The sequence below is a fragment of the Oncorhynchus mykiss genome, chromosome 18, assembly GCF_013265735.2.
Source record: "Oncorhynchus mykiss isolate Arlee chromosome 18, USDA_OmykA_1.1, whole genome shotgun sequence".
Classification (NCBI taxonomy): domain Eukaryota; kingdom Metazoa; phylum Chordata; class Actinopteri; order Salmoniformes; family Salmonidae; genus Oncorhynchus; species Oncorhynchus mykiss.
In genome coordinates this window covers 29457191-29479798 of record NC_048582.1, presented here as the reverse complement: position 1 = coordinate 29479798, position 22608 = coordinate 29457191, and the positions used below count along the sequence as shown (strand labels likewise).

The 22608-nt window shown below is 42.9% G+C and overlaps 1 protein-coding gene across 3 annotated transcripts in view; it reads left to right on the top strand.

Moving 5' to 3' along the window:
- The window catches only part of LOC110495975 (neural cell adhesion molecule 2), a 427423-nt gene that overhangs the window by 361801 nt on the left and 43014 nt on the right, over positions 1-22608 (top strand). For all 3 annotated transcript variants that reach the window (XM_021571546.2, XM_021571547.2, XM_021571545.2), the window contains exon 13: positions 4755-4996. In XM_021571546.2, coding sequence (XP_021427221.1) covers positions 4755-4996 — 242 coding nt within the window. The remainder of the gene's footprint in view (positions 1-4754; positions 4997-22608) is intronic.

The window sequence follows — 22608 nt, the reverse complement described above, 5'->3', positions numbered from 1 at the left end:
AATTGCATCCAAAGAACACCATACCTACTGTGAAGCATGGGGGTGGAAACATCATGCTTTGGTGCTGTTTTTCTGCAAAGGGACCAGGACGACTGATCCGTGTAAAGGAAAGAATGAATGGGGCCATGTATCGTGATATTTTGAGTGAAAACCTCCTTCCATCAGCAAGGGCATTGAAGATGAAACGTGGCTGGGTCTTTCAGCATGACAATGATCCCAAACACACCGCCCGGGCAACGAAGGAGTGGCTTCGTAAGAAGCATTTCAAGGTCCTGGAGTGGCCTAGCCAGTCTCCAGATCTCAACCCCATAGAAAATCTTTGGAGGGAGTTGAAAGTCTGTGTTGCCCAGCATCAGCCCCAAAACATAACTGCTCTAGAGGAGATCTGCATGAAGGAATGGGCCAAAATACCAGCAACAGTGTGTGAACACTTTGTGAAGACAGAAAACGTTTGACCTCTGTCATTGCCAACAAAGGATATATAACAAAGTATTGAGATAAACTTTTGTTATTGACCAATTACTTATTTTCCACCATAATTTGCAAATAAATTCATTAAAAATCCTACAATGGGTTTTTCTGGATTTTTTTTCTCTCATTTTGTCTGTCATAGTTGAAGTGTACCTATGATGAAAATTACAGGCCTCTCTCATCTTTTGTAAGTGGGAGAACTTGCACAATTGGTGGCTGACTAAATACTTTTTTGCCCCACTGTACATGCTTTACAAAAAGCTGCCGTAAGGTTAGTTCTTTCACTGCAAGGTCCTGCTCACCTAAGCCAGACTAAGACCCCTCATCCTTGATGAACCTTTGTTTCCGCACTTTAGTCCCTGTCCTCACACAAACATGTCAAACCAGTGAACCAGACAAACAAGCGTGAACAGGAAGCCGTCGCTACTTGATTCGCGCTGCTAACCATCTCTCTGCGGCAAGCCTCCACAAGATCAGGAGGCCTCCTACGCTCTGGTCATAAAGCCTGTGAAAGGGAGGGAGAGAGAGAGGGGTAGGGAGAGAGGGGGGGTCAGCTAACCAGCAGGTCTGAAAAGCAACTGTCTTTCCCTTTCCACTCTGGCTCCACAATTCAAAATTGATTTTAGAGGCACTCAGGGGAGTGGGTGTGAGTAATGTGGAGGACTTCAAAAAAAGATCACCTCAGAAGGACGAATTCTCCGACGATAAGCAGGTCTGACAAACCTGAAGGGCTTATCGCTAATATCCCTCATTTTGGAGTCTATTACAATAGTGAGATGGAACGCTGAGAATGCTGAGAAGCATGGAAGCATTGAGGGATAGAGAGAGAACAAAGTGACATATACAGGCAATGTGAACAGAAAGAAAGACAGACGGAGTTAAAGAGGATAGAATGAAAGAGAAAATATGAAGAAGATGGAGAGAAAAAAAACAAAATAAGATTTTAGAGAGAAAGAGAGAGATTTGGGAGAGGGAGATATTCGAGCGAGATGTACAGTGAGTAAGAAATCAAGGTTGTGAAGTATATTGTATGAATTGTTAAATGGTGTTAGTTCTTGTGTTCCACCCCCACCTGTTTCACCACCTCCCTTGTCTCGAGGTGAGCACGTTAACGGAGATAGCCAAATCAACTAATTACCAGTTGCAAATATTATTTGGAGCCACTTCAGGGACTTAATAGTAATGATGCACTTTACACTATAAAACAGCTCTGTGTATAATGAGTTGTCATAATTTGTTCATCTGAATGCCACTGGCGCTCACTAAAGGTCTCGTCAAACCCCTGGTAGAGCCAAAATGTTAGCAATTAGCTCATTTTGCATTTAGATCCCCCATTATTCAATTGCAAAGCAGCCATTATCCTTAGCGCACTTTTACAGCAGCGCAAGTTGGAAAACAACAACCTTCACCCATGTTCAGCGAATCCCTATTTTATTTTTTAATTTCAGCTTTATTTAACCAGGTAGGCTAGTTGAGAACAAGTTCTCATTTACAACTGCAACCTGGCCAAGATAAAGCAAAGCAGTGCGACTCAAACAACAACACAGAGTTACACATGGAATAAACAAGCTTAGTCAATAACACAATAGAAAAAAATAAAGTCTATATACAGTGTGTGCAAATGGCGTGAGGAGGTAAGGCAATAAATAGGCCAAAACTGGTTGTCTAGTGCGTTGGGGACAGAGAATAAAAGGAGCAGATTTCTGGGAATGGTAGAATAGATTCAGGGCATAATGTACAGCCAGGGGTATGGTGGGGTGCGTGTACAGTGGAGGTAAACCCAGGCACTGAGTGATGATAAGAGAGGTTGCATCTCTGGACGGGCTAGTCATGCTGGGTGAGGTCATCATGTGTGTGGGAGGTGGGACAAAGGAGGTATTTGAGGCATGTTGAGTGGGACTAGGGGCTCCGCAGTAAACTAAGACAATAATAACTATCCTAAACAACAGTGTGCAAGGCATATTGACATTTGAGAGAGACATAAAGCGACATAAAGTGAGGCATAAAGCAATCACAGGTGTTGATTGGGAGAGCTAGTTAAGGCAACAACGGGTAAGACAACAGCTATTCCGCTAAGACAATAGCAACAGGTAAAATGGCGATGAATGGGCAGAGAGGGTCGGTTAACTACACACAGGGCCTGAGTTGGGGCCGACAGATAAACTAAATGGAGTACCGTGATTAATGAACAGTCCAGCAGGCATCAGCTATGTAGCCAAGTGATCATAACGTCCAGTGAACAGCAATAGATGGAACAGGGAAGCCGCGGGGTAGTCGTTACTACGCTAGCACACGGGAGACACAGCTTTTAAAGTTAGCAGGCCGGGATACGTAGATGCGTCTGCTCCGACATCCGGGGAAGGCCGATTGTGGGCACAGCGGATGGAGTTAAGTCGGCAAACCAGTCGTGGTGGTACGGCTGGGCGCCGTGTCGACAAAGGGTCCAGACCAGATGGCGAAAGAGGTAATTGTCGTTGTAGTAATTTTGTTTGCTAGCCAGGAGATGCGCCTGGCTCACGGCTAACTGGTGCTAGCTTCGGGGCAGGGGCATTAGCCATTATAGCCACTCGGTAGCAGCGATGATCCGATGCACAGGTCCAGAGCTTACGGCAAGGATCCGGCGGAGTGGTGGATTCTAGCCATGTTGGGGTAGAGTCCGGAAGGCATTGGCTGAGTAGCCGGGTGATCACAGAGTTGGCCGGGAGGTGGGCCTGGCTCGGGGCTGGGTCACTCGGTGGCAGCTAGCTAGCTGTGATGATCAGGAGTAATTGTCCAGGGTTTACGGCAGGAATCCGGCGTTGTAGTGGAGAAAACAGTCCGATCCTGGCAAGTATTATCCAGGCTAAAAAAAATGGCTAAATAGCTAGTAGCTAATTAGGTGGCAAGCTTCTGATGGAGGTTCTTGGCTATAAGGTCTAAAAAATTGCGGATCCGTGTCACATTGGGCTACCGGAAGGTATATTTAATAAAAAAATGGAAAAGAGATTGAAAATAAATTGAAATATATACAAAAAAAGACGAAAAATAAAAAGTACACGAGAGGACGACAAACCACGTCTGCACTGCTACTCCATCTTGGATACCTAACTCGGCATGAATGTCCTTTTGTAATTTCCGCATGATGAACTATGTAAATTACTTTATTGTAGAATTTACAAAGAAATCTATGATTTTGAGCTGACTGCTGGGAAAATGTTATTAAGCTCTACTAATTAATATATTGCTATTTTAGGAGTGGTTGTATGATCTAATGACTTTGTTAGAGAACGACCAATATGGATTTTGTAGGGTCGATGTCGATACCGTTTTTTGAGGAGCCGATGGCCAATATTTTAGGCTGATATTCAACATCATTAAATTTGAAAATGTTCAAGATGTTATTGACAGATGCTTATCATTGCTTATCACTGCACACTGTGAAGTTGTCACATAGTATTTCGGTAGAGTTTAAGAGTTCCAAAGACATGTTGTACTACTCCGAACATTGATGCTGAAGCTTTACTATCTACTGATCCCAGAGAATCAACAATGGAGTACTACTGTTTTCATACTGTTTCCACACAAACAGCACTCCCACATATTGGCATTGAGCCCTTAAAGCTGTACCTTCTATACTATCTCTCTGGCCATGAATGGAAGGAGGCAGGGAGGAAGAATGCTGGTTAGCTCAGCTGCAGTGGAATACTCACCCAACACAGCTAGGTACACAGATCTCCCTGTGGCACTCCACTATGGTACGTCCCACCACCTGTATTGACAAGAGAGTGGACCTGGTAGGAACAGGGGATTTGTGGCACTAGCATTAGTTTTACCGTATGCTGCGGTCCCCCCTTTGACTGATAGTGGTGTTTGTGGCACTGTTAACCGATGCTGTTAGCGTGTTAAGCCAGCTTGTTTACCAGGTGGAACAAAGAGGAGCTGGGGTGGATTAGTGGGATTCAACAGAGACGAGTGGGAGGTGGTAGGCGTCTCTCACATACATACACACACAGCGTGAGAGGTTTCACTCTCGCAGCTATCCATTTCGCTGTCACTCCACTTGTCAAAAAATCTGTCTGTCTGTATCCCTCTGACTTTCTATGTTTCTTTGTATTTCTCTATTTTTCTCTTTGAATCTATCTCTTATTCTGTCTTTTATCTTCTCTCTACCTCTGTCTGTCTGACTATATGTCTGTCTCTCTGTCTGTCTCTATCTCTCTCGCTCTAACTCTCTGTCTGTCTGTGAACAAGCCAACAACATGATTGTGTGGTCACTAACGCTCTCCCTGGTTCTCCTCCTACAGCGATAGTACTGCTGACAGGCCTAGAGCCCAACACCACCTACGAAGTGCGAGTGGCTGCAGTCAATGGGAAGGGCCAGGGGGAGTTCAGTCACACGGAGTCCTTCCAGACTTTACCCATACGTGAGCCCAGCCCTCCGGCAGTGCATGGCCAGAGAGGGATGGGAAAGACCTACCGGCTGGGCCTTGTCAAGCAAGACGACGGGGGCATGCCCATCGTGGAGTACATTGTCAAGTACAAGACAGTGAGTAGCTGGATGTCAGGATTTCCATTAAATACAACCATACACTCTTAGAAAAAAAGGTGCTTAGTAGAACCATAAGGTTTTTCAATTAGTCCCAATTGGGGAACCTTTTTTTTAGCACCAAAAAAGGTTCCCCAATTGGGACTAATTGGTTCTACCTAGAACCTTCTATGAAGGGTTCTATGAAGGGTTCTTCCAAGAACCTTTTTATATTTTAAGGGTTGCTAGCTTTATTTGCATATGTTTTATGGCAATACATTACATGCACTGAGTGTACAAAACATTAAGAACACCTGCTCTTTCCATGACATAGACTGACCAGGTGATTCCAAGTGAAAGCTTGGATTAATACCACTTGTTAAATCCATTTCAATCAGTGTTGATGAAGGGGAGGAGACAGGTTAAAGACAATTGAGACATGGATTGTGTATGTTCTGCCATTCAGAGGGCGAATGGGCAAGACAAAAAATGTAAGTGTCAAGAACTGCAACGCTGCTGGATTTTTCATGCTCATCAGTTTCCCGTGTGTATCAAGAATGGTCCACCACCCAAAGGACCTCCAGCCACTGTGGAAAGCATTGGAGTCAACATGGGCCAGTATCCCTGTGGAACGCTTTCGACACCTTGTAGAGTCCATGGCCACGGCCACTGTATTTACGGACTGCCAGTGCTCCTGAACAAGGCCAATTTGGTCCAAGCATTTTCAACCACACAATTACCACCGACTCAAGATGGCCACTTCTACTCTAAAGCACTCTCGTAAAACACAATCACCGGACCACAAGTAATTTTTGTTCTAGTTTAATGGTAGTAGATAATGTTGCATACCTCCACTTAAGGTAATAGCAAATAGCAGTGTCAATCGCATTACTTTGACTGTGTGTGCGCACAAGGCTTATGCTCTATTTTCTGTCCTCATGCTGACATGCACATACACACACTCAATGCCTAAAAATAATAAGTACACCCGCTTTGTTTATGTCTGCTTTGAAGTGTTTTTGGCAATGAAACTATGGGGGTAAATACTGTATATTATTCTGTGGAGAGACTAGTATGGACTAAGGACGTGTCCAAAATCTGGCTTGCCTGTTACTTACTTAAACTACACACTGTGAACTAATCGTACTAAACACTAATCAGAATGCACTATTTAGCCTCCCGAGTGGCGCTACATTGCAGTGCTTAAGGTGTCACTACAGACCCGAGTTTGATCCCAGGCTGCGTCACAACCGGGCATGACCAGGAGTCCCATAGGGCGGCGCACAATTGGCCCAGGGGATGGTTTGGCCTGGGGGGCTTTATATGGCTCATTGCACTCTAGCGACTCCTTGTGGCGAGCCGGGAGCCTGCAGGCAGACTTCGGTCGTCAGTTGAGCGGTGTTTCCTCCAACACATTGGTGCGGGTGGGTGTTAAGAAGTGTGGTTTGGCAGGTCATCTTTTGGAGGACGCATGACTCGACCTTAGCCTCTCCCGAGCCCGTTGGGGCGTTTCATCGATGAGACAAGATTGTAGTTGGATAGCAATTGGATATCACGAAATCAGGGAGAAAAAGGGGTTAATTTTTTTATTTTTATTTTGTATTGCACCGTTTAGTTAAAAATGTATGTAGTACAAGCAAATATCAATATAATAGGCTCATCCATATTGCGAAGGCTTCATCTAATGCGTTGTGTTGAATCCCGCCATTTGTTCATTTAGGTAGAGACACTTCTCTTCCTCAATAGTGTGAATTTTACTGGATGCCAAAATTATAATGACATCCTGGCATTTAAAGCATACTCAATTTCCTGTCACATACTATAACATTTGCATAACAATACCTACTATTTAGAATGCTAGTACAACTATTCGGACATGGCCATTCACTATGTCTCAGATCCTACATACTAATGGACATGCTTGCAGATACACTATTCATACAAATGTACATACTCATCCACAAACAAACACATTCATATTAACCTAGTCTCTCCTTTTCCGCCTCTCCCTCTCTCTCTCTCTCTCTCTCTCTCTCTCTCTCTCTCTCTCTCTCTCTCACTCTCTCACACACACAGTCTCTCTCCCCCCTCTCTCTCACACATACACACAATCTCTCTCTCTCACACATACACACACTCTCTCTCTCTCTCTCTCTCACACACATACACACAACCCCCCCCCCCCCCCCCCCCCCCACACACACACACATACACATACACACATTGATCTAGGATTTGATGTAGGATTTGATGTAACCAAATCTAACATATCCATACAGGTGTGTCTCTGTCTCATTGGGAGGCTGACAGCGATGTGTAGTTATACTATAGCAGATGAAAGTGTGTGTGTGGAGAGAAGGTCAGGGACTCTCCAGCAGGCCCTTTGAAGGCCAAAGGCAAGGGAACGAGGGGAGGAATAGGACAATCCTCCACACCCCAGTAATCACACCATCCATCCTCCTCTGTCTCACAATGTGACCCTGACTCAGGCAAGCACACACAGGCTGGAGTGCATACACAGATGCATGTGTGCACATACACTACCGTTCAAAAGTTTGGGGTCACTTAGAAATGTCCTTGTTTTTGAAAGAAAAGCACATTGTTTTGTCCATTAAAATAACATCAAATTGATCAGAAATACAGTGTAGGCATGGTTAATGTTGTAAATCACTGTTGTAGCTGGAAAGGGCAGATTTTTTTGTATGGAATATCTACATAGGCGTACATGTAGATATTGTTCTAATTAAAGAAGCTATGAAACTGGCCTTCTCTGGACTAGTTGAGTATCTGTAGCATCAATATTTGTGGGTTCGATTACAGCCTCAGAAACAAAGCACTCAGTTGCTCAGTTGTGCACCGGGGCCTCCCACTCCTCTTTCTATTCTGGTTAGCGCCAGTTTGCGCTGTTCTGTGAAGGGAGTAGTACAACAGCGGTGTACGAGATATTCCGTTTCTCGGCAATTTCTCACATGGAATAGCCTTAATTTCTCAGAACAAGAATAGACTGATGAGTTTCAGAAGAAAGTGCCTTATTTCTGGCCATTTTGAGCCTATAATCGAACCCACAAATGCTGATGCTCCAGATGCTCAACTAGTCCAAAGAAGGCCAGTTTTATTGCTTCTTTAATGAGAACAACAGTTTTCAGCTGTGCTAACATAATTTCAAAAGTGTTTTCTAATGATCAATTAGCCTTTTAAATTATACATTTGAACTAGCCAACACAATGTGCCATTGTAACAGGAGTGATGGTTGCTGATGAATGTACATATTCCATAAAAAATCTGCCGTTTCTAGCGACAATAGTGATTTACAACATTAACAATGTCTACACTGTATTTCTGATCAAATTTATGTTCATTTAATGGACAAAAAATGTGTTTTTCTTTCAAAAACAAGACATTTCTAAGTGACCTCAAACTTTTTAACGGTAGTGTATATGCACTCTTACACACACACACACATACAGTATGCACACACGCAACACACACACATATTTGTATTAACACACACAGTCACCCGTATCAAACTGCTTTCTAATGCTTGGCTGGCCTTAGCTTTATTCCACCTTCCATGACTCTGAAAAATAAAACCATGGCCCATTTCCTAAAGCCCATTCCACACTATTATCTCTCTCTCTTCTATTTTGACATTTTGTGGAAGAATCCAAGGAGGCTAAATGGTTGCATATGCATTTGGCATGCTGTCAAAGCAAAGGTCTCACACTGTGACACTTCACTCTGTTCTCCTATGATGAGATAAAAAGTTTATTTAAGAAAGGAAAAGAAAGCAAATGAGTGGAAAAGGGAAAAAAATAACTGGGAGGGGTACGGAGAGGAAAGAAAAGGAGAAATAATAGGATAAAGAAAAATAAGCTGTGTGGCAGTGGTGATCTGAACAGTTGTTTTAACACACAAAAAGTGAATTTCTCCTTCTCTGTCATTGTGAAAATGTGCATGTAATGAATACTCAGGGAGAAAAAGGTTTAGATTCACGCGCAGAGCGCAGCAGGTGTTTATTTTGCCTTCGCAGAAGGCAGGAATTGTGGTCACAGGCAGGCAATGGTCATACACAGGAAGGCAAACAGGCAGGTGAATCAGAACTAGGACTGAAGGCTATAAATTGTTCTCACAAACAAGCTAGGAAAAGGCTTTGTAGAGTCAAAACGAACAATACCTCAAAGGCACAAACAGAATAAACTGAACTAAATAAGGAGCTGATTAGACCAGGTGAGTAACTAACACAGGTGAAAACAATGAACAAAAATGAAAGACAGGGCTATGTTCAAGAACACAAAGAAACAGGGCTACATTCAAGAACACAACGAAACAGAACACAAGGTTGACTAAGAAAATAAATACAGAACCTTACGTGCGTAGGTGTGTAGCCTATTTAGCTTTTTCACACATACCAAAACATTTGTGTGATCATTCTACAGTGGTCCCTGTAGCATATAATCAAACCGGTGTGATTAGAACACTTGATTAGAATGCTTATTTAGAACGTCCATTTTCAAATGACACAACAATCAGCATTTGAGCTGGCCACACTGTTCTTTCAGGAACATTTTGCACAAACACAGTCCTTACAAAGTTATGTCCAGAATGCGAGCAGTTTATTTTTGGATGCAATGTTCAGACATTCACAGAAGTATCTATAGCATAACACAATCATCCAAACCGAAAAAATCTAGGCCACATTTGTCCTAGCGCCAACTGAGGAAAGATTGACATAACACAAGCGGTCATATTTTTATTACTCTCAGCTGACAGAAACTTACAATATGAATTAGCTAATAGCAATTACTAGTTATAATTAATCACATCATGGGTGAGATCAACATTTATCGAAATAATTGAGTGAAAGTAATCCTACGATGGGTAGTTTCTGTTTGTTTTTCACAGAAACCAAAGATAATAAGAGAAGACAAGATGAGTTTGGTCTCTTTATAGTATGCATGTTGAAGGGGGTGTGTCGTCTACCATCGTTCACATCCCACCATTTACTTCCGGAAGTTCTCGAAAAATGAGTGAACCCTTACTCGCCTCGTTTTGTTATAATATCTTTAGTCCGACAGACGATGGTGAACCCCAAAATACATTGTATGTCAACAAACATGTGTCCACACAAGGCTAGAATTAGCTTTGCTCATCATAATCAGTACAAACTTCAGAAAAATATTTTACACACATAATGTGTTCTTTACAATCTAATGTAAGAATTGGAATGCATGTTCTGTCACAGTACTTGAAAACGTGAATAAAACAGCAAATACATAAATAATTACCAAACAAAACATTTTCTGATAGTGATTTATTGATACAAATGGCGCGTGCCGGCAGTCAATCACGTAACCTCTCACTCCCTCTCTGAGCCATTCAGTGTTGTTATTTATGTATGTAGCTAGTGAGCTAAGCTGTAGCATTAGCAATGTCTTTCAAAAGGAGACAACTCACAAATGCGGAAATTCAGGAGTAGCTGTGGTAGCTGGAAGGCCGCCAACCATTTCACCCCTCCTGGCCTTGCTGTTTGGCTTTGTTGAGTCCCAGTCTGGATGCAAAGCCCCTTGGCATTTCCATCTGAGGCAGAGTGCTTCAAGTTGTTTCTGACAGAGGAGCTGGTGGGAGACATAGCAGAGACCAATCGCTATGCCTTGGAGCTACAGGAGAAAAGAGAGCCAGGAGTGATGGGGAAACTCGCTAAATGGGTGACAACCATAATTTGTGAAATGTATACCTTCCTGGTGACAGTCTTTCTCATGGGGATAGTAAAGAAGAACTCCCTAAGAGAATACTGGAGCACAGATCCTATGTTTGCAATTCCCTTCTTTGCCACCTTTTTTTCCCAAGACCTCTTCCTAGTTCTGCTGCATGCCTGCATTTCGTCAACAATGCTACTGCCAAACTAAAGGACCCGTTATACAAAATAAGAAATGTTCACACCAGCCTGACATCAGCATTTGGTTGGGTCTTTCTGCCATACAAGGACCTATGCATTGATGAGTCGCTGATGTTATGGAAAGGTATGCTGGCGTTACGTCAATATATTCCCTCCAAAAGGCACAGGTTTGGGGTCAAGTTCTTTGTCATGTGCGACGTGAAAACAGGATTTGTGTAAGACATTATAATTTACACAGGGTCCACCACTGACATCCAACATTATGAGAGGCTTGGGGTGTCCGGGTCCGTGGCTCCTCATCTCGACAAGGGACACCTTGTATGTGGACAATTGGTACAGCAGTCCCACACTCTTCCAGCATCTGCTCTCCAACAGCACAGGGGCCTGTGGCAGAGTCAGGTCGACCAGGAAGGGGATGCCGGCATTCGGATGCAGGAAGATGCAGAGAGAGGTGGTGGAGTTCCAGGAGAACGGTCAACAGATGGCAGTAAAGTGGCATGACAAACGAGACGTCCGTACAGTAACCATGTCGGCCACAGGGAGGGTGGACCACCTGACGGGAGAGAGAAACACCAAACCAGACTGTGTGCTTGACTATAACCTCAAAATGGGGGCAGTAGATAAGGTAGACATGATAAACAGCTTTGTGGAATGAACTCGGAAAACGACCAAGTGGTATAAGAAGATAGTTTTCCATCTGATCGACACTGCTGCCCAATGGCCACATAGTTCACTGCCAACTAACAGGTGAGATGATTAATGAACAAGGTTTTATTGGGATGTACAGTTCACATACACATAATTATGCAATTATAGTGACAATATCTCACCCACCTACCCACTGCCTCATCATCCTCTCCCTTCCATCATCCTCCCCACTCCCTCATAGGTAAAGTAATTACCGACCAAAAGTACAGAGAAAACCTGAGAGAGCTGCTGGAGGAGCACCACACCGTTCAGTGCCCATCCACTTGGGGTCGTCCTGCTGCAGACAATCCCCTACGCCTCACTAACGGTATTTCCCCTTCAAAGTCCCTCAATCTGCTGCTTAAGGTAGTCGCACACGGAGGCACTGCAAAGTCTGCCTGTCTGGCACCAGGAGAAGGAAGCAGAGGAAGTTGACAAAATACATGTGTTTAGCTTGTGATACACCTCTATGTATTTCACCATGCTTTGGAGAGTATCATATGCTCAAGCCCCATTGAGCACATCTACAGTAATTACTGACTGATTGACCTGGCAGGTGACTTGACAGGTGACCTGCCATGATACTTAGCCTTTAGAGGTGGGGGGTGGAAATGCAGTTGTTGTTCAGTCAATGCATGAATATGAAATATGGGTTATGCATATTCCGCTCCCCCCCCCCCCCTCTAGTAAAATACGTTTTTGTTGTTGTTTTTCAACCAACCACCACCAATACTGCAATAAAATAGACATCTATTACATATTGGCCTGTGTGTTTTCTTGCTGTGTTTTCATCCAGTAAAACTGTTAAGGAGTGTCCGCTAGCATACAAAAACTGGCCTCAATCTTCAGCTCGAAAGATGTCCAGCTGCAGTTCCAATTATGATATTGGCAAACACTGTTTGTGGTTTCTGAAAGTACAGAATAAAGAGGAATTATTAGTAATTAGGATATAGCAATAAAACAATATTACAAAGAAGTTACATAATAAACACTGCTATAAAAAATAATACAGTTTATTGCATTGACAAAATCACAAATTTGAATTATAACAGTAGGAAACAGTAACTTTTGAGCTCCACAAGGGGGCAGGGCAGAGCTATGCTAAATCATACATTTTTTATTTATTTAACCTGGCAAGTAATTTGAGAACAAATTATTATTTACAATGACGGCCTACACCGGCCAAACTCAGATAACGCTAGGCCAATTGTGTGCCGCGCTATGGGACTCCCAATCACGGCCGGTTGTGATACAGCCTGGATTCGAACCAGGGTGTCTGTAGTGACGCTGCGCCACTTGGGAGTCAGAAGCAATTATCATTGTTTTACAGAGCTAATAGAAGAAAATAGTTAGCTACATAACCACGATTGAATATAACACCATAAAGATTATGAAATGAGTAACATTACCTCGGTCCACGGTTCTAGGGAATATACACAAAAATATTATGCTCCATACATACAGTGAGCTGCAGTACTTTAGAAACGACATAACACGACACGCAGAAACTATTATAAAGTAATAAGGCACTTACTTGGATAGAAACGCAAACATTTCCAAAATTATTATTAGTAATGAAAACAACAATGACTGCGATGCGGGCACCAGACGTGCAGATCCAGTTCTGATGAGGGATTTGCAAATGTCTGCAGACTTGAACTGCACAAACAATTGGGAAGTGCTTGGGGAATTTTGTCCAGATCAGAAATTCCCCACCAAAAAAGTTGTCCGCAAAAGTGAAAAGGCCTACTTTTATGTGAATTAATGAGGAGGCAGAACACACCTCAATTCAAACTGTTCTTAGAAAATATAAACTTGTTAGAAAATCGTTTGATATTTACAAGTTGAAACTGCCTATAAATAAAAACAGGCAGCGAGCCTTGGTTTGAGGGCAGTGCGGATTAAATGTCCTGTTTACGTAACAGTCACCTTTTGAAATGTTGAGTGCATTCTAACATCACGTGCATAAAAAAAACTTGCGCTGGGGCGGAACTCACGTATGAAGAGGTTAACTCTTTGAGGCATAGGCGCACAGGGCTGTAATCATTCGACAGTTGATCATTCTACAGTGATCCCTGCAGTGTACACTCAAACCAGTGTGATTGGAACACTTCATTATAACGTCTAGTTTTTATTTATTTTTTTATTTCACCTTTATTTAACCAGGTAGGCTAGTTGAGAACAAGTTCTCATTTGCAACTGCGACCTGGCCAAGATAAAGCATAGCAGTGTGAACAGACAACACAGAGATACACATGGAGTAAACAATTAACAAGTCAATAACACAGTAGAAAAAAAGAGAGTCTACATACATTGTGTGCAAAAGGCATGAGGAGGTAGGCGGATAATTACAATTTTGCAGATTAACACTGGAGTGATAAATGATCAGATGGTCATGTACAGGTAGAGATATTGGTGTGCAAAAGAGCAGAAAAGTAAATAAATATAAACAGTATGGGGATGAGGTAGGTAAAATTGGGTGGGCTATTTACCGATAGACTATGTACAGCTGCAGCGATCGGTTAGCTGTTCAGATAGCAGATGTTTGAAGTTGGTGAGGGAGATAAGTCTCCAACTTCAGCGATTTTTGCAATTCGTTCCAGTCACAGGCAGCAGAGAACTGGAACGAAAGGCCGCCAATTGAGGTGTTGGCTTTAGGGATGATCAGTGAGATACACCTGCTGGAGCGCGTGCTACGGATGGGTGTTGCCATCGTGACCAGTGAACTGAGATAAGGCGGAGCTTTACCTAGCATGGACTTGTAGATGACCTGGAGCCAGTGGGTCTGGCGACGAATATGTAGCGAGGGCCAGCCGACTAGAGCATACAAGTTGCAGTGGTGGGTGGTATAAGGTGCTTTAGTAACAAAACGGATGGCACTGTGATAAACTGCATCCAGTTTGCTGAGTAGAGTATTGGAAGCTATTTTGTAGATAACATCGCCGAAGTCGAGGATCGGTAGGATAGTCAGTTTTACTAGGGTAAGTTTGGCGGCGTGAGTGAAGGAGGCTTTGTTGCGGAATAGAAAGCCGATTCTAGATTTGATTTTAGATTGGAGATGTTTGATATGAGTCTGGAAGGAGAGTTTACAGTCTAGCCAGACACCTAGATACTTATAGATGTCCACATATTCTAGGTCGGAACCATTGAGGTTGGTGATGCTAGTCGGGCGTGCGGGTGTAGGCAGCGAACGGTTGAAAAGCATGCATTTGGTTTTACTAGCGTTTAAGAGCAGTTGGAGGCCACGGAAGGAGTGTTGTATGGCATTGAAGCTCGTTTGGAGGTTAGATAGCACAGTGTCCAAGGACGGGCCGGAAGTATACAGAATGGTGACGTCTGCGTAGAGGTGGATCAGGGAATCGCCCGCAGCAAGAGAAACATCATTGATATATAGAAAAGAGTCGGCCCGAGAATTGAACCCTGTGGCACTCCCATAGAGACTGCCAGAGGACCGGACAGCATGCCCTCCGATTTGACACACTGAACTCTGTCTGCAAAGTAGTTGGTGAACCAGGCAAGGCAGTCATCAGAAAAACCGAGGCTACTGAGTCTGCCGATTAGAATATGGTGATTGACAGAGTCGAAAGCCTTGGCAAGGTTGATGAAGACGGCTGCACAGTACTGTCTTTTATCGATGGCGGTTATGATATAGTTTAGTACCTTGAGCGTGGCTGAGGTGCACCCGTGACCGGCTCGGAAACCAGATTGCACAGCGGAGAAGGTACGGTGGGATTCGAGATGGTCAGTGACCTGTTTGTTGACTTGGCTTTCGAAGACCTTAGATAGGCAGGGCAGGATGGATATAGGTCTGTAACAGTTTGGGTCCAGGGTGTCTCCCCCTTTGAAGAGGTGGATGACTGCGGCAGCTTTCCAATCCTTGGGGATCTCAGACGATATGAAAGAGAGGTTGAACAGGCTGGTAATAGGGGTTGCGACAATGGCGGCGGATAGTTTCAGAAATAGAGTGTCCAGATTGTCAAGCCCAGCTGATTTGTACGGGTCCAGGTTTTGAAGCTCTTTCAGAACATCTGCTATCTGGATTTGGGTAAAGGAGAACCTGGAGAGGCTTGGGCGAGTAGCTGTGGGGGGGGGGGGATGGAGCTGTTGGCTGAGGTTGGAGTAGCCAGGAGGAAGGCGTGGCCAGCCGTTGAGAAATGCTTGTTGAAGTTTTCGATAATCATGGATTTATCGGTGGTGACCGTGTTACCTAGCCTCAGTGCAGTAGGCAGCTTGGAGGAGGTGCTCTTGTTCTCCATGGACTTCACAGTGTCCCAGAACTTTTTGGAGTTAGAGCTACAGGATGCAAATTTCTGCCTGAAGAAGCTGGCCTTTGCTTTCCTGACTGACTGCGTGTATTGGTTCCTGACTTCCCTGAACAGTTGCATATCGCGGGGACTATTCGATGCTATTGCAGTCCGCCACAGGATGTTTTTGTGCTGGTCGAGGGCAGTCAGGTCTGGAGTGAACCAAGGGCTACATCTGTTCTTAGTTCTGCATTTTTTGAACGGAGCATGCTTATCTAAAATGGCGAGGAAGTTACTTTTAAAGACTGACCAGGCATCCTCAACTGACGGGATGAGGTCAATATCCTTCCAGGATACGCGGGCCAGGTCGATTAGAAAGGCCTGCTCACAGAAGTGTTTTAGGGAGCGTTTGACAGTGATGAGAGGTGGTCGTTTGACTGCGGATCCGTAGCGGATACAGGCAATGAGGCAGTGATCGCTGAGATCCTGGTTGGAGACAGCGGAGGTGTATTTGGAGGGCCAGTTGGTCAGGATGACGTCTATGAGGGTGCCCTTGTTTACAGATTTAGGGTTGTACCTGGTGGGTTCCTTGATGATTTGTGTGAGATTGAGGGCATCTAGCTTAGATTGTAGGACTGCTGGGGTGTTAAGCATATCCCAGTTTAGGTCACCTAACCAAACTCTGAAGCTAGATGGGGGGCAATCAATTCACAAATGGTGTCCAGGGCACAGCTGGGAGCTGAGGGGGGTCAGTGAGAGACTTATTTCTGGAGAGAGTAATTTTTAAAATTAGTAGTTCGAACTGTTTGGGTATGGACCTGGAAAGTATGACATTAGTTATGATTCACGCAACAGTCAGCATTTGAGCTGGCCACTGTTTTTTCACAGAAACATTTTGTACAAACACATTCTTTACAACTTTATGTCCCCATTGTGAGCAGTTTAATTTCAGATGCAATGTTCAGACATTCACAGAAGTAGAAAAAGCATAACACAATTCTCATCCAAATTGGAAAATATAGGCTACATTCGTCCTAGCGCTAACTGATGAAAGAGTGAGCTAGCACAAGCAGTCATATTTAGCTAACTTTCGGCTGACTGAAACCATAATATGAATTAGCTAACAGCAATTACTATTTACAATTTATGACATGACAGGTGAGCTCACCTATGGCTGTGGCGGTCATGAAATTGATCCACTGGATAATTGTCATGCAAATGACTGCCTAGTTAAATAAAGGTTAAATAAAATTGACCATTAATTAACATAATCACATTTAGCATATCCAGGGCTCCACGCATACAAACCGCTGAGGAAACATTTTTAAAAAGTGTAATAAATCCACTTAATATACACCATCACAATAAATCATTTACAGTGCCTTGCAAAAGTATTCGGCCCCCTTGAACTTTGCGACCTTTTGCCACATTTCAGGCTTCAAACATAAAGATATAAAACTGTATTTTTTTGTGAAGAATCAACAAGAAGTGGGACACAATCATGAAGTGGAACGACATTTATTGGATATTTCAAACTTTTTTAACAAATCAAAAACTGAAAAATTGGGCGTGCAAAATTATTCAGCCCCCTTAAGTTAATACTTTGTAGCGCCACCTTTTGCTGCGATTACAGCTGTAAGTCGCTTGGGGTATGTCTCTATCAGTTTTGCACATCGAGAGACTGACATTTTTTCCCCATTCCTCCTTGCAAAACAGCTCGAGCTCAGTGAGGTTGGATGGAGAGCATTTGTGAACAGCAGTTTTCAGTTCTTTCCACAGATTCTCGATTGGATTCAGGTCTGGACTTTGACTTGGCCATTCTAACACCTGGATATGTTTATTTTTGAACCATTCCATTGTAGATTTTGCTTTATGTTTTGGATCATTGTCTTGTTGGAAGACAAATCTCCGTCCCAGTCTCAGGTCTTTTGCAGACTCCATCAGGTTTTCTTCCAAAATGGTCCTGTATTTGGCTCCATCCATCTTCCCATTAATTTTAACCATCTTCCATGTCCCTGCTGAAGAAAAGCAGGCCCAAACCATGATGCTGCCACCACCATGTTTGACAGTGGGGATGGTGTGTTCAGCTGTGTTGCTTTTACGCCAAACATAACGTTTTGCATTGTTGCCAAAAAGTTCAATTTTGGTTTCATCTGACCAGAGCACCTTCTTCCACATGTTTGGTGTGTCTCCCAGGTGGCTTGTGGCAAACTTTAAACAACACTTTTTATGGATATCTTTAAGAAATGGCTTTCTTCTTGCCACTCTTCCATAAAGGCCAGATTTGTGCAATATACGACTGATTGTTGTCCTATGGACAGAGTCTCCCACCTCAGCTGTAGATCTCTGCAGTTCATCCAGAGTGATCATGGGCCTCTTGGCTGCATCTCTGATCAGTCTTCTCCTTGTATGAGCTGAAAGTTTAGAGGGACGGCCAGGTCTTGGTAGATTTGCAGTGATCTTATACTCCTTCCATTTCAATATTATCGCTTGCACAGTGCTCCTTGGGATGTTTAAAGCTTGGGAAATCTTTTTGTATCCAAATCCAGCTTTAAACTTCTTCACAACAGTATCTCGGACCTGCCTGGTGTGTTCCTTGTTCTTCATGATGCTCTCTGCGCTTTTAACGGACCTCTGAGACTATCACAGTGCAGGTGCATTTTTACGAAGACTTGATTACACACAGGTGGATTGTATTTATCATCATTAGTCATTTAGGTCAACATTGGATCCTTCAGAGATCCTCACTGAACTTCTGGAGAGAGTTTGCTGCACTGAAAGTAAAGGGGCTGAATCATTTTGCACGCCCAATTTTTCAGTTTTTGCTTTGTTAAAAAAGTTTGAAATATCCAATAAATGTCGTTCCACTTCATGATTGTGTCCCACTTGTTGTTGATTCTTCACAAAAAAATACAGTTTTACATCTTTATGTTTGAAGCCTGAAATGTGGCAAAAGGTCGCAAAGTTCAAGGGGGCCGAATACTTTCGCAAGGCACTGTATTTATTTTCGGCAGGTCTAAAGAAACATTATGATTTTAAGAAAATGTATTTCAGTATGTGCCATGCCATGTGCCATGCCATAGGTTAGCTCATTTAGTAGACAAGATATGCTTAGAAATCCTGTGACATTATTTTATATTATGTGCTTAAAATGATTCCAGAGTGAGTGTGCATATGAAGTGGCTATGTTGAACATAAAAGTTAGAATTTGTAACAGGTCTTATGAGGTAGATTTATAGTTATTTGGCAACTTTAGTTGTGAATAATACAAATGTTACAATGTCTTAGAAATTAGAACGTATATGGTTTGCATGATGCAACTATAGGCTATTGATTATTAGAAAAATTTGCAAAAAAAGCTTGTGCGCTGTTCCTTGCCTCAGGCTGCACATGTTGTTCTCTCATCAAGTGTTCATATTTTCACTCATCAGGCTATTCTCAGTTTAATCTTTACTAATATCTCAAATTAGTTTCGATTTAGAAGGGCCCATTATCAAATGGGCAGGAACAGGGGCAGCGGAAAAAATACATGTCATCTGTATGCACTCAAAGAGCAAATGGAGGCCGCTTTCCCTTGGTTTGTTTTTCAATCATGGGGAGTAGGCTACTCTGGTTTTATAGTGGCACAGTGCTTATTAGCAGCTGAGAAATAAATATAGTAGCAGTAGAAAGCAGGGATCCTCTTCTTTTTAGTGGCAACCATCAAAACTCTGCTTTCACAAGGGTTTGCATATAGAAATGTCTGGGCTTATAAGAACACCTATTTCACTCCACTCATCAACCAATGTTTGAGGAGCATGTAGCCTTTCCTGCGCGACAGGTGATATTCCACCCAAACTCTGAATGCCATTGGCTCTCCAACCCTGTTCCTGCAGCTATCCAGTGCTTAATTTGGGAACCAAGTGAAATCTGTTAGGAAACATCGAAAGTAACATGTTTTCACAACAAAACGTATTTTATTAAACTGTCGACCACCCATCTCTCTACAAGCTCAAGAAAGGAATGAAGAAGAGAGGAGATGGAAACACACAGTGGTGAGACATTCTGTAGCTAAAGATCATGTCAACCTTTTAATGATGATTTTTTTTTTAAATGCCCTTCTACTAGGCTATTCAAAATCAAATATAAAATCATTATAATTGAAGGCTAACTATTTAAGCCGTCCCGCACAATCAATGAACCAACAGCATTGCATATGTTCTCTCCCAGACTCATGGATAGAAAGTTTGGAGCATAGAATAGGGTAACCAGTCCATCCAGTATGCATAATACTACTTCCGGGTGTTTACTCAAATGACGAGTGAACCATCCCTTCACTTCATTTTGCGCTAACAACTTTGGTCTGACAAACATTTACGTGACACCCAGAATGCATTGGATGGTGTCAACAAAAAATAGCATAGCATTAGCTCATCATAATCAGTACAACTTTCTAAAAAAGTATTTTACACACATCGTACAGTGCATTTGGAAAGTATTCACATTTTGTTGTTTCAGCCTTATTCTAAAATTGATTAAATTGTATTTTCTCCTCATCAATCTACACAAAATACCCTATAATGACAAAGAAAAAACTATTTTTTTGCTGCACAGCTATTTTCATGTCTCTCTCTCGATTTTCAATCGGGTTCAAATTCGGGCTCTGGCTGGGCCACTCAGGGACATTCAGAGACTTGTCCCGAAGCTACTCCTGCATTGTCTTGGCTGTGTGCTTAGTGTCATTGTCCTGTTGGAAGGTGAATCTTCGCCCCAGTCTGAGGTCCTGAGCGCTCTGGAGCAGGTTTTCATCAAAGATCTCTCTGTTCTTTGCTTCGTTTATCTTTCCCTCGATCCTGACTAGTCTCCCAGTACCTGCCACTGAAAAACATCCCCACAGCATGATGCTGCTACCACTATGATTCACCTTAGGAATGGTGCCAGGTTTCCTCCAGATGTGACACTTTGCATTCATGCCAGAGAACTCAATCTTAGTTTCATCAAACCAGAGAATATTGTTTCTCATGGTTTGAGAGTCCTTTAGGTGCCATTTGGAAAACTCCAAGCAGGCTGTAATGTGCCTTTTACTGAGGAGTGGCTTCCGTCTGGCCACTCTACTATAAATGCCAGATTAGGCTCCTTGAGTGGCGCAGTGGTGTAAGATACTTCATCCCAGTGCAAGAGGCATCACTGCAGTACCTGGTTCAAATCCAGACTGCATCACATCCAGATGTGTTTGGGAGTCCCATAGGGGTGTGCACCGTTGGCCGGGGTAGGCCATCATTGTAAATTAGAATTTTTTTCTTAACTGACTTTCCTAGTTAAATAAATAAAAACAATAATTGGTGGAGTGCTGCAGAGATGTTTGTCCTTCTGGAAAGTTCTCCAATCTCCACAGAGGAACTCTGGAACTCTGTCAGTGACCATTGGGTTCTTGGTCACCATCCTGAACAAAGCCCTTCACCCCTGATTTTTTCACCAGGTAGGCCAATTAGGAACAAATTCTCATTTACAGTTTGGCCAACCAGCCAGCTCTAGGAAGAGTCTTAGTGGTTCCAAATTTCTTCCATTTAAGAATGATGCAAGCCAATGTGGTCTTGGGGACCTTCAATGCTGCAGAAATGTTTTGGTACCTTTCCCCAGTTCTGTGCCTCGACACAATCCTGTCTCCGAGCTCTACAGACAATTCCTTTAACCTCAGGCCTTGGTTTCTGCTCTGACATGCAATGTCAACTGTGGGACCTTATATAGACATGTGTGTGCCTTTCCAAATCATGTCCAATCAATTGAATTTACTACAGGTGGACTCCAATCAAGTTGCAGAAACATCTCAAGGATAATCAATGGAAACAGGATGCACCTGAGATCAATTTCAAGTCTCATAGCAAAGGGTCTGTATACTTATGTAAATACATTTTTTCATTTTTTTATTTTTATATATTTGCCAAAAAATCAAAAAAAACTGTTTTTACTCTGTCATTATGGGGTATTGTGTGTAGATTGATAACTTTTAAACAATTTTAGAATAAGGCTGTATTGTAAAAGAAAAAATGGAAAATGTCAAGGGGCTTGAATACTTTCCGAATGCACTGTATGTGTCCATTTCAATCTATGCAAGAATCGGAATGCATGATTTGTCACCAGAACTTGAAAATATGTGAATAAAAATTACTGAATTATTGCCAGACAACCAATTTTCCACAAACGAAGTTGGGCTTGCCGGTGTTATGATACTGATGATTTGTCATCACAGATGGTTTGCTTGCATTTCTACCGTTGCGACTAGATGGAGTAGCTAGGCCTACAGCAGCTCAATCTAGTGGTCGCATCGGGGACAACAGTTAGCATTGTAACTACGCCTACGCCTAAGCCTTTTTCCTTAACCTTATTCTCTTAAACTCCTGCTTAAATTCACCTAACCTGATGCGTTAGTTCCCCTAACCCAGGGGTGGGAAATTCCAGTCCTCGAGGGCCTGATTGGTGTCAGTTTTGCCCCAGCTCCAACTAACACACCTGACTACAATGCTCACCTAATCATGATCTTCAGATTAGAATGCAATTTGATTAATCAGCTGTGTTTGCTAGGGATGGAGAAAAAGTGTGACACCAATCAGGCCCTTGAGGACTGGAGTTGCTCACCCCTGCCCTAACCTGCCACGCTAATTCACCTGACCTGCTTTGTAAACAAACTATCTGTGAAGACAAATCATCAGTATCACCACACCGACAGCCAATCACATCACCACTGACACGCACTTAGAGCCATTCAGTGTTGTTGTTTATGTATGTAGCTAGTAGGCTAAGCTGTGGCATTAGCAATGTCCTTCAAA